This window comes from Antechinus flavipes, chromosome 1 (assembly GCF_016432865.1).
Source record: "Antechinus flavipes isolate AdamAnt ecotype Samford, QLD, Australia chromosome 1, AdamAnt_v2, whole genome shotgun sequence".
Lineage (NCBI taxonomy): Eukaryota > Metazoa > Chordata > Mammalia > Dasyuromorphia > Dasyuridae > Antechinus > Antechinus flavipes.
In genome coordinates, this window is record NC_067398.1 from 328,979,366 (window position 1) to 328,994,758 (window position 15,393).

General features: G+C 36.8%; 1 protein-coding gene across 1 annotated transcript in view; it reads right to left on the minus strand.

Moving 5' to 3' along the window:
- Positions 1-15,393, minus strand: part of ABCA1 (ATP binding cassette subfamily A member 1) — a 146,155-nt gene that overhangs the window by 39,500 nt on the left and 91,262 nt on the right. Inside the window, exons 11-19 of the mRNA XM_051967072.1 lie at positions 14,031-14,147; positions 8,761-8,958; positions 7,780-7,985; positions 7,492-7,668; positions 4,912-5,134; positions 4,560-4,781; positions 3,343-3,547; positions 1,133-1,246; positions 287-458 (exon numbers count right to left, since the gene is read on the minus strand). Of these exons, the coding sequence (XP_051823032.1) occupies positions 287-458; positions 1,133-1,246; positions 3,343-3,547; positions 4,560-4,781; positions 4,912-5,134; positions 7,492-7,668; positions 7,780-7,985; positions 8,761-8,958; positions 14,031-14,147 (1,634 nt within the window). The remainder of the gene's footprint in view (positions 1-286; positions 459-1,132; positions 1,247-3,342; positions 3,548-4,559; positions 4,782-4,911; positions 5,135-7,491; positions 7,669-7,779; positions 7,986-8,760; positions 8,959-14,030; positions 14,148-15,393) is intronic.

The following is a 15,393-nucleotide window of genomic DNA, read 5'->3' on the forward strand; positions in this document are numbered from 1 at the left end:
AAGCCTCATGTCTCTTTTTATATACATGTATGACAAAATTCTTGCACACACCATGCATGTACAAATATGAACACATATGTTCATATTTGTACATATTTATATATAAAAACATGTTTGTTTTTATACACTCATGCATGCATGCATCTATATATAAATACATAGGTTTATGTATTTATAAACACACATACACACATACATACACATAATCACTTTAGGATACAGTTCTAACTAAGTCTTAGAACTTCCTTCTGGTTTACTCTGTAAAAGCAAAATGTCCTCTTCTTACATGGTGGTGGTTTTCCCAGCTCCATTATGTCCCAGAAACGATGTAATCTGCCCTTCATAGAAATTCAGTGCAAGACCATCCACTGCCACCTTCATGCCATCTCGATAAACCTTTACCAGGTTCTGAATGGAAACTCCCAGGCGCAAGTGGCTGGGTTCTTCTTCCATGCAGACTATGAGAAAGAAATTTAAAAATTAATAGAGTAGATGCAGAAAGAGCCAGAAGATCCATCATAGTAGTAGGAAGTGCTTTCCTTGAAGCAATGTGACAAATGGGAAATATTCCCAAGAATATCTCCCCTGACATGCTGAGAAGAACTACCTTTAACCTAGGACTCTGTTTGTTTCTCTCTCCTGCAGAAGTGGGGAAAAAACTGACTCAAATGTGTTTGCCTAGGGATGCAAAACTGTGTTTCTCAGTCTTACAAAGGTTGGATGATGGCCATTTGGTGCTGCCATGTATGCTCACATAATCAGAGAGAATTCAATATGCTCTCTCATTCACACCCATCTTTTTCTAGTCTAGGTGATAGGACTCAGGCTGTGAAGGGCTGCAGTGATGGTGGAGAAGTAATTTAAGCTTTTGTAACAGCTGAAGAGAGAAATGAAATATTATCCAGGACTACAAGCATTGGTCCCAGGATAATCCTTAGACACACTCTTGTGATGTCAACCAATTACAATATGAAAGGCACGAGAAAACAGTGAATGAGGCATTATATTAAGTGCGATTCTGTTGACAGACATATAATTCTAGAACTCTGCAAGGTCACTGTCAGTGTTCTCTAAAGGAAACAAATAATGGGAAAGGCAAGAAGCAGAGTTAAAGATTGCCAGCAGAACTTACTTTCTGAAGTTCCTTTTTGCCTAGAACCAAGATGACCCTTTTCATCGCTTTTCTCACCAAACCAGTAAGATTTGGTAAAAGGGAAATACCAGGGCCTGGGAATTCCATATTGACCTGAAAACAAAAGGCAGACATTAGGCAGGCTTAAAGTCATCCTAACATCCTTCAAGTTTCCCTTCACTGAGCTCAGTACAAGTTCTACTCTAATAAATACCCTATAAAGCCCTGGAAACCTTGCAGAATTGTTGTAAGGATCAAATACATATAAATGTAGGCATTTAAAGTACTCTGCAAATGCAATAATGCATTTATTTGTACTTTGCAAATCTTAAAGAAATAGAAAAGCTAAATAACTAAAACCTTAGTTTCTTATAAAATATTAACTGATAAATAATTAAAAAGCTAATTCTAGAAGAGATTTCCTCTACCCCCAAGATAATCTAGCCAAAATTCATTTTACAATTGGGGAAATTGAGACCCAGAGAATTGAAGTGATTTAAATATCTGAGAGCATATAATCACCAAGTGAAAGAAAAGAACCTAGAACTCAGGTATTTTGACTCTTATTTCAGTCCTATACCACAATGCTCTGCCCACTCTAAGGAGGCACTGTGCTAGTTATCCAATGAAAAGAAGCAAAAGTAAAAAGAAGCACAAAATATAGTCCCTGTTAGCCACAGAATAATAATAGCCTTGGGGACCAAAGCAGTTTCGTTTTTGTCTTTCTATTTCTATAACCTAAAATAGGGAGTTCATGGCACATAACAGGTGCTTAACAAATGCATGGTGAACTGAACTGCACTGACAAGAAGCTCACAATTTGGTTAGGAAGAAAGGCATATATGCATAAGACATTAGTTCCACGTACAAGGCAAGTGCCTAATAACTGATCCAGAAGATAAATGTTCTAAGAATTCAGAAAAGAAAAAAATTCACTGTGAACTGGAATCATCAGAGAAGGTTTCATGAATGAGTGATAATGTACTCTGGGCCAGGAAGGAAAAGTTAGAAGTCAGCTAGTAAGACAAAAGAGAATACATCTGATAGGATTTGGAAGTGGGAATGTAATAAAGCAAGATGGGAATTTGTTCTTTAGAGTTTGGTTTTTCAAATCTTCATATGGATAGTTAAGAAGCTTAGTTGGAAAGAACTTAGCTGCAAAAGAGATGTAGGCAAGAAGGGCAATTTGGGACCAGATTGTGGAAGGCTTTAAAGAACTCTGATCTTTTTTTTTTTTTTTCAAAGGCAAGGAAAATCAATGAAGTCTTTTGAGCAAAAGACTAATATGATCTGAGCTATACTTTATAAAGATTAATCTGCTTGTAATGCATAGAACAGACTGGAGGGGGGGTTGACAGGAGATAAGAATATAAAGCAGGGAGAATTCCAGCACAGTAACACAGACATGGAATGATGAGGGCTTCATATTTTTTGCTGCAGTAAGGTAGGTAGACAGAACTATACATTTGTACCTCAACTATAACCAAATAGAGGTAGCCAAGTGGTATAATGGATAGAGCACTTAGAGTCAGAAAAATTTGAGTTCAAATTCTGAGCCAGGTCCTTGTTAGCTGTGTGATCATGAGTCAAGTGACTTAACCTCTCTCCATTTCCGTTTCTTCATCTCCAAAATGAGGATAATAACAGAACCTAGCTTACAGAGTTGTTATAAGGATCAAATGCATATAAATATATGCATTTAAAGTACTTTGCAAATCTTAAAGCATTATATTAACACTAGCTATTATTATTATTATTAACATTAAACATATTACATTATGAAACTGGACATAGGACAGGCCATTTCAAATCTTGTATAAGGAAATACAGAGGGGTTGGTAAGTTTTTACAAAGTCATAGATGGAATCAACAGCAGAATAAGGATTTCAACACCAAAGTACCAAACCTATATACATAGAGTTACAAAAAAAAAAAAAAAAAAATTAAATCTTTCATCACCTCTTTAGGAACAGAATCAAAGAATCTTGAGTTTTACAGGGCCATAAAAGCTATCTAGTTTGAGGAACACTGTCCTTATATATAGTGCTAATTAATTCCTATATTTGTTTCTGTTCAATTTGTCATGAATATAAAGGTTTTCCTTCTTCCAAGGAGAGGAGAAGCCTAGAAAGAATCTAACTAAAGTAATGAGAAGTAAATGTGTACATCATGATAGGATTTTACAAAATAAGACTTTTAACAAAGCATACCTGGAAAAACAGACTCAATATACCAGGTCATCACACCATACAGGAAGGTATCAAACAACATCATGGAGATTGAGGTAGTAAGGCTGAAGCCATCTTCCTCTAGAGGGCTCTCGAAAAGATTGTCCCACTGCACTCCAATGCCCTGCTCCTCAAAGAGGGCAAAGTACTCACAACCAAACCCAAAGGCTACAGGAGACAGAAGGCTCTGAGGGAAGTAACAGAGAAAGTTCTATCAATCTTTTTTCTCTCCCCCATATTTTTAAATACTACAGATATGCCCCCACTTTAACTAGTCCTGATGTAGAAAAATCTAAACTTGCAAAATAGAAAAACTAAGAGATAATCCATGAGCACTAGAAAAGAATCCAAAAGAAATTCCTTTAAATAGTAAACTATTTAAGGACCAGTGAAAACCTAGGATCGGAAAATACTTTGGAAGTCATCTAGGCCATCCCCTCTACAATAACTCCAACAATTCACTACAGGCACACAACATTTTGACATATTTTACTTAATATTGTCATATGATATTAGGATTTTGTGAGAAAGAAAGACAAAAGATTAAATAATTTTATATATACACACTCCAACTTTGTATCTCTGTCCATCTCATTAATAATCTCAAATGACTCTTTAGTCTAATATTCCTAAAAGCCATGGATTTTGTAGGAGACATTCATCCCCATCCTGACTCTGCAGAAGGATGCCCAAATCAAATACCCAAGAGATATAAAGTAGGAATCTTGCATATCACAAGTGGCTTTGATCTTTTAGCAGCTCCAGAAGGTTGAGGCTGTGTGTGTGTATATCTATATTTATAGATTATATAGATATACACGCATCTATATTTGTAGATTATATAGATATACACACATAGATAACACTAAGGATCAATTTAAACATATATAGAAAGGATGAGAGCCTGAGACAGGTGAACTAACAGCAAATAACCACTCTACATAATTCACCATTTGCCAAAAAAAACCGAGGGAGAAGGGGGTAGTTTATTCCTGGCTAAGTGTATCCTTGGCTGTCTAATGAATAAAGTGAGGGGGTTAAAAATTTCATGAGAAAGAAAAGTTCTTTTCCGGCTTCTTTCTTTCACAGAATACATGGTACAACTTGTTAGTAATATATTAAGGATTCATTAATGTTCACAATAATAGAACAGCAATGATTTTTTTAAAAAGGCACAATTTTATATAAAAACTACTTACAGCAAAAAGTTTCAGCGAGAAGCCCACGTAGTCCTGCCAAGCAACACACAGGACATAGGGCAGGTAGAGTGTGAAGTAGATGATCCCACCACAGGCCGCAGCCAAGTTGGCTCTGGAGAAGAGTGTACTGATCAAGAAGCATTGCAAGATGGTCACCACAGCAAAGACAGAGAGAAACAGGAAGACCACGCTGGGGTCGCTGTAGGGCAGCAAGTTTCCGAGCTGGAAAGGAATCAGATCCGTCAAATTTACTGAATCAAACCAAAACCCATCTTGCAAAGACTTGCACAAAAAGTGAGTTATTTTCAGGGTCAGTGACCAAAAAACCCATCTCAGCAAGGCCCAATCTTACCTTCAGGATTAACACCAGTAGCCCTGCGCTCACAAGGAGAGGGATGAGACTGCTAATGAACCAGCTAAACCAAAGGATGCCGTTGTCCAAACCCATGATCCTCATGGTCTCCTTCAGACGGGCCTCCTTCTCGTACACAATCCCCTTAATGATCACAGCCACAGAATATATCCAAGCCAGGGTCATGAAGAGAGGCATTGAGCGGCTCATCACCCGCAGAAATCTATTCCCCAGGAAAAAAATGAAAGCGTTATGGAGGAAAGGGCAGAAGGATAGAAGCTCAGGATTACAGGGGATTCAGAATTATCAAGTCCAATCTACACCTAAAGAAGGAAAACACTCCTAGTAAAAGATAGTTCCTGCTTGAAGACCTCCAGTAACAAGAAACTCACTACCTACTTAAGGAAGTCCATTCTACTTTAGAAAGGACTATTAAGAGGAAGGTAGCATTGTGTGGTGGACAGAGAGCCAGTATGAGAGTTTAGATGACTTGGATTAAAATCCTGTACAAAACTGGCCCTGAACAAGGCACTTAAACTTTTCAAAGCCCCAAGTAACTCTCTAAGATTTTATGTTGCAGAACAATTGTATAGAGGGAGTTTCTTCATTAAGAACTTCCTACAACAATAAAAACCTCAGCTCTTAAGACAATACACAAAAATAACGAACAACAAAAAAGTTCCTAGGGAATTATTTTTTATATGGAGGTAAAACCTGCTTTTCCATATTTTCTATGAACTGGTCTTGGTTCTGTCCTTCTCTGGCCAAATAAAATAAATCTAAACTCAGATATCTGAGACTATCTCTTCATCAGGTTAATCATTCTCCAATTTTTCAAGTGACTTCTTCCTGGCACGGCTTCTAGTTCTATAACAAAGTGATTCTTAATTCACTCTTACTCATACCTAGATTTGTTCTAACTTACTATCATCTTCCCTAAAATGTAGTAAATAATGGTGTACTAATATGACAAAACCTTTGTTATATAGTGTTGAAATAACACAAATGCAATAAAATTTCATTTGTATCGACCAGGGGAAAGATTAATCTGAATGTCCAAAGTTTAAATTATAAAATGATCTTAAAGAAATAAGTGATTTTTTTTGTGTGTATATACACATATATATTTGTATACATATGCATGTGTATGTGTATATATAAATATAAATAAAAGAATAATAGTAAGAAAGTGTTGTCAAGTAAGGGTGCATCAGTCTATAAAACAGTGAGAGCATTTTTCAGTGCTTGAAAAAAACCTGATTTTCCTTTTGCTCAACAAGTTATTTTCTCAGTGTGCAAATAAATTCCAGCCATGTTTTCCCAAATCCTTACAAAGTCCAAAGAAACCTATAATTTTTTCAAGTTTAGCTGATATGGCTTTTTGTTTATCAGAACATTATTGGAGCAATGCTAAATATGTATGGGAATACAAGGTTTTGTTCTCCCAAATAATGCCCTGTCTTGGGAGCCTCTGAAAAAGTTGTTTCTGTCTCTTTTTTGAAGGAGAAAACAGATACCTTCAGGAGTGACCTAAATGTCCTGGGAAGTATTATGTTAAAATTAAAGCAGAAAGCTAATGATGCCAAGCTGAGGCAAGCCCCAGATAATTCTGATACACATATACACACAAATACACATGCACATACACGTGCACACACACTCTCACTCAAATAAGGTAAGAGAAAATAAGAATATTGCTATTCCCTAGAAATAAAACCAAAAAAAATTTTTTTTAATTGGGTTACTGTTGAGAACAGTTAATTAATTAAACTCTTTGGAAGGCACATTTTTTTTTTCAGTCATTTAAATGTTAATTACTTAGTAAATAATAGTACCTGAATGCAGGCCTCCCATTTCTCCCACTCTTTTCATTAAAATAAAAACACATAATTAACATTTAAAGTTTCATTTCCTACATTAAGACTCTTTAGAATCTAAGAACTAAAACTAAAATGAGAATAAAAAACTTCATCCAGTTCCGTTTTGTTTGTTTAGAACTTCGATTTGCAAATTATGTCCAAGTTTAAACCAGTTCAGACAAGTCCACACAACTTGCCTTTCTGTGTTTGCTATGAGATTTGGGAGAATTGCAAAGATGTTCTGGGTGGGCCATGGTTTTCCTCACCTCTCGTGGTTGGCTTTTGAATGAGGAAGATGGATGGATGGATGGATGGCAGATGATTGGGCGAGTGGGGCTAATGGCTAGCAAATGGAAGACAATGTATGGAGGTTGTGCCCTTATAGGCCTTCCTTCCCCTCTTCTTCCCTTAGGCTAATGCTTTTGCAAGCAGACACCAGAAGGAAACTAAATGTGAAATAGCAACATCCTTTGCTATCCTTCAAACGGTATTTTTTTTTTCTCTTAGTGGACAGATGGGACCATGGCTATTTTCTTTTTTTGTCTTTTTCCCCTGAGGCAATGGGGTTAAGTGACTTGGCCAGGGTCACGCAGCCAGGCAGTGTTAATTGTCTGAGACCAGACTTCAGAGCCGGTGCTCTATCCACTGCACCAATGACCATTTTCTAGACTACATGAGGGTTAGGCTCTGGATTCTAGAAGACAATGTATGAGCAACTTACATATCGTCGACATAACAAGGATAAGGCATCTGCTGCACATAAATGCCGGTGTTCTCCTCAGAGCCTGTCAGTGTCCGGATAATCGCCTGCTCCACCACGTCCTGCAGGTATGCAAAGCCCCCCCAGACATAACGCAGGTCTTCAAAGGGATCCGCCCGAGGACCAGGGTCCCAGTACCTGGAACCACAAAAGGAGGAGGTCAACAAAACTTCTCAGCCCCGGCAACAAGAATCCCCCCCTCTCTCCGCCTCCCCCATCTGGTTCAGAAGCTTGAAAGCAAGAGCTTACGCATCCTTGATCTTGTTTGTCCTTTCTACATTGTCAATATCCATCCGGATCTTGTATTTGACGTGGTGAGGTAGTTCAACACTATCAGGAGCAATGCCAGTGAACACTATGCCAGCCCAGAATTTCCTTTCATCCAGTAACGCCATAGACTTGTTGATCAGTCGAACTTCCGTAGGAATTGGCTCAAGTTTGTCTAGGTTGACACACTAAATGAGGAATAGCTCCCATTAGGAATTCAGTTCTTGGAATGATAGGAAACTGGGCGCACAAAACACAGATATTAAAATACGGGGCAGTGTTTATTTTATTCTCAGCAAAGTCAGAAATATCTGGGAGCTATCCTTCATTCCCTCCAAATGAGTTTTCAAGCATGCAAAAGGAAATAATTTTGTTTTTAACAAACAAGGAGGGAGAAGATGAGTTTCTTTGTTTTTCAAGGGAATGTTAAAATAATCAATGTTTCTAGTTTCCTTTTTATCCTTATATATAATAAACTTCCAAAATTTAATAGTCTATAGTAGAAACAAAAAAGTGAAGTATGGAAGAAAGGGAAGGAGGGAGGAAAGGAAGAAGGGAAGGAAGGAAGAAAGGAGGGAATAAGGGAAAGGAAAGGAAATAAACAGCTTTCACCTATTCTAGTCTCATAGGATGGAGGAGACATTTACAAAGCAAGGGTCTCAAAACTCGATTCTAAAAAGTCCAATTAGCTGTACCCTACGCTGATCTTTCCCTTACTTTGAACTCCTTAATAAAACTATATTGTACACATAAGCTCAAATGTTATCTTGGGCTCACTCTTTCTATCTTTATGTTCCTAACCACACTGAAGCTACAAAGCACATCTAGGAACAAAGCCCTTAGGATAATTCTCCATACACACTAAATACTAGATGAGCAGAAAAAGACTTTCAAAAAACACATTTTTGTCTGAGTTTTGTTGTTGTTGTTGTTGTTTTTAGGGGGTTGTACTTATCAACTTACCTCCATGAATCGAGCAATTGTCTGGATTGCTCGATTTGTCTCATTAAAAGCTTCTCTCCAGGTGTACACTGGACCACTGGCCATTTGGACATCTTCTGGGTACTTAGCTAAAAAGGCTGCAATGTCCGAAGCTGTCCAGTTTAAACCATTCAAGTGCTGTCCCCAAAGATTGCTGTTGATTTTATTATCCAACAGAGTCTGGCATTCCAAAATAAAGGGCAATTAAGTACAATTAAAATCTAGACTTATGAATAACCCACTAAAGAAGAAAGGAAGGGATGTTTTTCATGACTATGACAAGGCAAAAATGCTATTTAAAATACAAGTTTTTTTTTTCCCTTACTCAGACATTTCTAAGTACTATCTAACTAATAATAATACATATTTATAGAACACTATAAGAATCACAAAATGCCTTTCCCCTACAAGACTGTATCGTATGTTCTTAAGGGCAGTGACTGACCTCTTAAACTTTGTGTCTCTTACAAAACTTAGGATAGAACTCTGTACACAGCAGGTGCTGAGTAAAGGTTTGTTGAATCTGAACTGCTCACAGGTAACATTAGGAATTCAAAAGTGAATGATTAGCCTAGTAAAGCCCATCCTTAAATCTAAAGTAAATTCAATTTTTGTGGATTTATCCTATCAAAAATAACATATCAAATCTTTCTCAGTCCCTTAGTACCATAGGATAATTATTTAAGATAAGGATCAATTATAGTATTGTTTCCAGTACTCTAGAATGCCTTCCTCTAATTCACTTCACTTAGTGAATTCTCAAATGGGCCACTTTAGAAGGAAAAAGCAAATCCTGTAGGTGTCCCTATAGTCCCCCATGAACAAAACATTTTTCCTCCTTAGTTCTGCCTACTGACTTCCCTGGCTTTCTTTAACTTTCAACTAAAAATCTTTCTTTTACTAGAAGCCTTCCCCAACCCCTCTTAATTTAGTGCCTTCTTCTCTTAATTATTTTATATTTATTCTGTATAAAGCTTGCTTTGTATATTTTTGTTTACATATTGTCTCCCCCATTAGATTGTAAACTCCTAGAAGGCAGGAACTGTCTTTAGCCTCTTTTGGATCCCCAGCCCTGAGCACAGCACCTCACATATAGTAGGTGCTTGATAAATGTTGATTAACAGTACTGAGATTTGCATGATGCTGGGGAATCCATACTTGCTCCAACTAAGGTCTGCATTGGATCTTGCCAAGAATAGTATTCAAATTTATATAAAAGAGGCTAATCATTATTGAGAATAAGGTGTAACCCATTATATATCACTAGCATGGAGTTGTAGGGCTCAAATCTTAGAGAACCTTGAATTCCAAACCTTTGAGAAGGGGCTTGGAATTTTTACTTTGAGCAATGCATAACATAGAGGAAGTTTTTAGAATCACAGTCCTGTATCTGTAAAGGAAAATAGAGACCGTCTAATCCAATCACTTTATTTCACAGATAAAACTAAGACTCAGGACTCAGTACTGACTTACTGAGTCAACAAACCCACGCAACATCAAAGGTGGGATTTTCTTTCCTGACCTCTAATTACAAACTGCTCTTTCTACTCTATATATCACTTCCCTTTTTAAAGTTCTGTGTCTATAATACAATTATTTCAATAAAGATATACCCAACAATGATGGCTCAAATTTCTATAATGCTTTATGAATTTATAGGTAAAAGAAATAGTTACAAATATTACCATCCCCATTACACAGATGGTAAAACAGCAACTTTCTGAAGGCAGAATGTATATATTCAGAAGTGAGAACAGATACTAATCATAGTGAGGCTTTTCTTTTATTTCCCTTTTTTATTCTGAACTTAACATCAAACATAATGATCATTTCCATACACAGAGTAGAAAAGAAAAAGAGGATGGTGCAAATCTGACTTATGAACAGCTTGCTTTTCTTTTTAAGTATATTATAAATTCAAAGTTGTCATACTTGTCTATTTCTGAAAGACCTTTATTCTTATATACGTTTAAAAAAATACTTACATGGTCCTCTTTTCTTGTTTTTAAAAAATTTTACTAACCCCTTGTTAGCTTCCCTTTACCTCTTCTCAAGTTGGGGGGAAAAAAACTCTTGTATGAGATACCCATAGACGAGAAAAAAAATCTCCATACTGCCACTCTTCAAAATATAAGTCTTTTTCTATGCCTTTAATTCATCAGCTCTCAACCATTTGCTTTTTTAAAAAAATAACTTTATTTTTCCAAATAAATGCAAAGATTGTTTTCAATATTCACCTTTGAAAACCTTATGTTCCAAATTTTTCTCCCTTCCTCAGGCCCATCCCTCCCAGATAGCAAGCAACCTGAAAAGGTTAGACATAACATTTGCTTTTAAAAGGCAGTTTGTTTTGTAAACCTTAAAGCACATGTAAATACTATTTGTAATTGTTATCCCTACTTACATACCAGCTTATATGACAATTTTTTAAGGAGTAGTTAACTTTTAAAGAATCCAGTGTCCAGAAAATTATAACTGACTCACAACCAAGACCAGTACCCCCACCAGATGGCAGGTTTGTTTAAGTTTCTGAGGGAAAAACTAGAAAGAAAAAGAAATTAAAAGATGTACTGAGGATGGAAGAAAAGTTAGTTCTGAGAGGAAAAAAGGCCTTATAAAAACAAAGTAATGAGATTATCAGGACTGAGCTCTACACAGCACAAAGCCAAGAAGAATGGGTGTCAAAAGAATGGCAATTCCTATAGGGTCACATAAGATCTATTAGGAAAAGAATAGATCAACTACAATTTGGGATTCAGTACTAAAAGGGGTGAATCAATGGAAAGGATATGAGCATCAGGACTACAAGTGGGGAGGGAGAGGCAAAGGAGGGACACATGGCAAAGTAGTCAAGGTCTACACTACAGCAAACTAGCAATGACCTTGAATTTAACAGTTTTAGAGATTTTACCCTAAACTTAAAGTTAATTTAAGGGTAACCAAGTTCCAGGCATGAATTTAATTCAAGTCTTCCTGATTCTGGGACTGACTGGCTGGTTGTCTCTGTCAATATGGCACAGTATAAAGAACTGGTATTACAGCCACAAAAATATAATTCAAATCCTACCTCTGACACAAACAAACTGTATGACCATGGGCAAGTCTCACACACACATATCCTTAAGTGTATATTAAAAATTACTACAATGTTAGCTGACTGACTGCTAGCAAGGATCTCTGTATTTGCTAGCCTCCCCATGTTGAGCTGATTGCTTGAAGTCGGCAGAAGTTCTATCCTATCTAACCCTGGATTCCCACCAATCTTCTTTTGCTCTTATGAAATGTGCTGACTTCCTTGACTTAACCTGTGCTTTGGTCTCACTATATCATTTTAGTCTCTCTTACCCTCTCTAATGCTCAAATTACCTATTGGCATATCTAACCCACCAAGTTCCCTTTTTAAAAAACCTTTCTTTAAATGTGAAAAAACTCCTCTCCTTGTTTATTATAAGACTCATCAACACTTGGTCAAACCCCTCCCAAGTTTGCTAAGGAGATAAACTTACAAAAGAGGGGTGATTTCTTGTTACAGAAGGAGTCTTTTCTCTACAAAAGAATTCATCTAAACATTAGTTTCCACAGTACATTTAAGGATTTATTTGATGATGAGAAGAAAGAACAGAGTGTTAGGAGCCACTATCAATATAGGAGTAAATAATAAAAAAATGCTAACAATTTACATTTTTGTAGTATAGGTATTTAAGGTGATCTCAGAACAATCTTGTGAAATGGTAAAGAAAATATTATTTTCCCCATTTTACAAGTGAAAAAACAGTCCTAGAGCGACAAAAGAAGACTATGAAAAGCCTGTTGTAATGGCCAGAGCTCCAAAAGTGATAATAGGTATGGTGACAATGTACTCATCTAACAAGCAGGTTACAAGTATATATTCCCTAACTTTTTTTTACACAGATTTCCTACATATATTTTACGGAGATTCCTTAACTTTATTATCTTATACTCTAAAAGATAGCTCAACTATTATTACCCCATTTTTTAGATGAGAACACTTGCCTAAGACAACAGAGCTAGCACGTAGATGCGGCAAAACTTGAATCCAAGATCTATGAGATTCCAAACTAACAGACTTAGAGCTGGAAAAGCCTTCAGAGATGTTTCTTTGACCTTATTCTAAGTCTCATCACTATGGAGAGGGTGGTGAGACTTTTAGAAAAGCTGAGTTCAAGTTCTTAGATGTTTACCATCTATGTAATCCTGGGCAATTTGCTTAAAATCTCTTTTCTTTCTCATTTTTTCTCATTTGTAAAATCAGGATAATAATAGTACTCTATGCCATTAGAGTGTTGTGAAGATCAAGTGAGCTAATGGCATTTTGCAAACCTTTAAGCACCAAATAAATGCTAGCCATTATGTATATGACCAGGGCAGAGGTATTAGGAATAGGAGCCTTAACCTGACAATCTCATATTATGCAGGAATGTCTGCAGTGTTGATATCTCCATCATCATTCTTCCCTTCAAACAGTAACCATTTAAAGGGAAGAGAAAACTCACAGAATTGTATTCTGCCTACTGGTGGAAACACAAAGACAGAAATAGCTCTCACCCATCTTGTCAAGAGTAATGATACTCTGACACAGGGCATGTCAGAAGATAATGTGATTAAATAGCACTCCACTAAAATTGAGGGAGACATTCAGTACTTACAAAGCTGCCACAATTTTAAATTCAATTGTCTCTAAAACATTTATCCTTTTCACAATGCATGGAAACAGAGTTATAGATGCTATTATCTCCAGACTGCCCAAGGCCCTTTTGACTTTCACTGTGCTTCAGGAGAGGATGGCAAAGTAGTTCCTATATAAAGAATGTGTTTTATGTATATTTTCTTTTTTTTGTTTTGTTTTCTTATATCCAGGAGCTTCTGAGGTATACAGGAATTAAACAAACAACCTCTAACTCACCCTCTGAAATCATTACTCAGTATGGAACAAGAAGCAGAAGGAACCAGCGCTTTATGAAAGCCCATTCCATACCCTAACCACCAGCCTATACTGCCCCTTCCGTAGATATATCCTTTTCTATCTATACAAAAAGTATTGGGCAAGATCATTGTTGCCAGGGAACTGACTCCTTTGTTGAGGGTCAAGAGCCCTGCTGTTTGAAAAAAGCTCAGCACTGTGGTGTTGATGAAATTCAAGATAAAAACTTGTTTGGATCACTTCTGGGAATTATGCCTCACCCAGTTTTGGCAAAGAGAAAGTTAGCTAAGTGAAGGGGCAGGGAACTCACCCGGATAAGATCCATTTCCTGGCTGTTTTCCATGAATGTCCAGATTTTGGGGCTGATCTCTTCCCACATCCCTTTCAGGTCATGGAAGACACCCAGGTTCTGAAAAGTCCTATTCACCTAGAGCAGGGAGAGGTGAAAAAGGAAGAGCAACAGAAAAAAAAAAGAAAGAAAGAAAAGAAAGAAAGAGAGAGAGAGAATTATCACATGAACTACACAGACATTTCACATGCACACTATATCCCACTGCAATGGATCTTGACCAAAGTTCTGCTAATAATTCCAGGGGAAGCCGGCCCATTAATGAAGGGACATAATGCTGATCGTGAGAATAATTTGGTAGTACTAATGGAAAAGGGGGGAAGAGGAAAATACCTATGAAAAAAGGAATAAAATAACCACCAACAAGCCATTCTATGTTCAAGATCTTGCTTGTGTAGAAAAACTTTCCAACAATGAGATGATATTGGCAAAACAATGTGCTAACCTTAATAATACTAGATAAATGTTGGCTATAGGTAGGTAGAGGGTTTGCTCTAAAGCCAGCCAGCTCTTCTACTCCACAGATATGAAGGAGGAAAGGGTGAGATAGTCAGGCTCAGTCACATTCCACCTCTGAAAGACACTGTTCTTCAAGGAGCCTCAGGGAAGACTCCATGATCTTTTCAGAAACTCTCAGAGGGTACAGAAGCCTTTTAAGGCAACAAAAAAGTAGGAAAATATATGGTTTTATATTCATTCCCTGTATGAGATCATTTACAGAAGGTCACTTAGTAAGTTCAATCAAATGATAACGGATTTTAGATTGGAAGCCGGAAAAGACCACAGAGGTTATATGTCTTATCCAAAGGTGAGACTCGTAGAAAACAATCAAGTGTGGATTTGAACCAGGTTCTACAATTCTAAAACCAGCATACATTTAAATATATACATTTATTCACTTGTACAAAACCAGTAATAAATACTAAGACTTTTGGGACACGCTATATAATAAAAACAACAAACGATGAGAATGAGGAGGAGGAGGAAGAGGAGGAGGAGGATAAGACAACAACCCTGTGAAACAGATATAGTTTTTTTAGTTGTTGGTTTTGTTTACTTACTTTTTTCTTGGCCAAGACCTGAGATTTGATCAATTTAGGAAATTCCAAATATTGAAAATCCTTGATCAATACTGATCAACATTGTGTTTTTTTGTTTTGTTTTTTAAAACAACTGAAAGAGTTTTAGAGTCCCATAAGAACATAGAGAAATTAAATGACTTGTTCAAGTTGACACAGATGAGGTGAGCAAATATGGAATCTGAATTTAGAGCTTCGTGGCTCTAAGTTCAGCCATTTTCAGTCATGTCCAACTCTTTGTGATC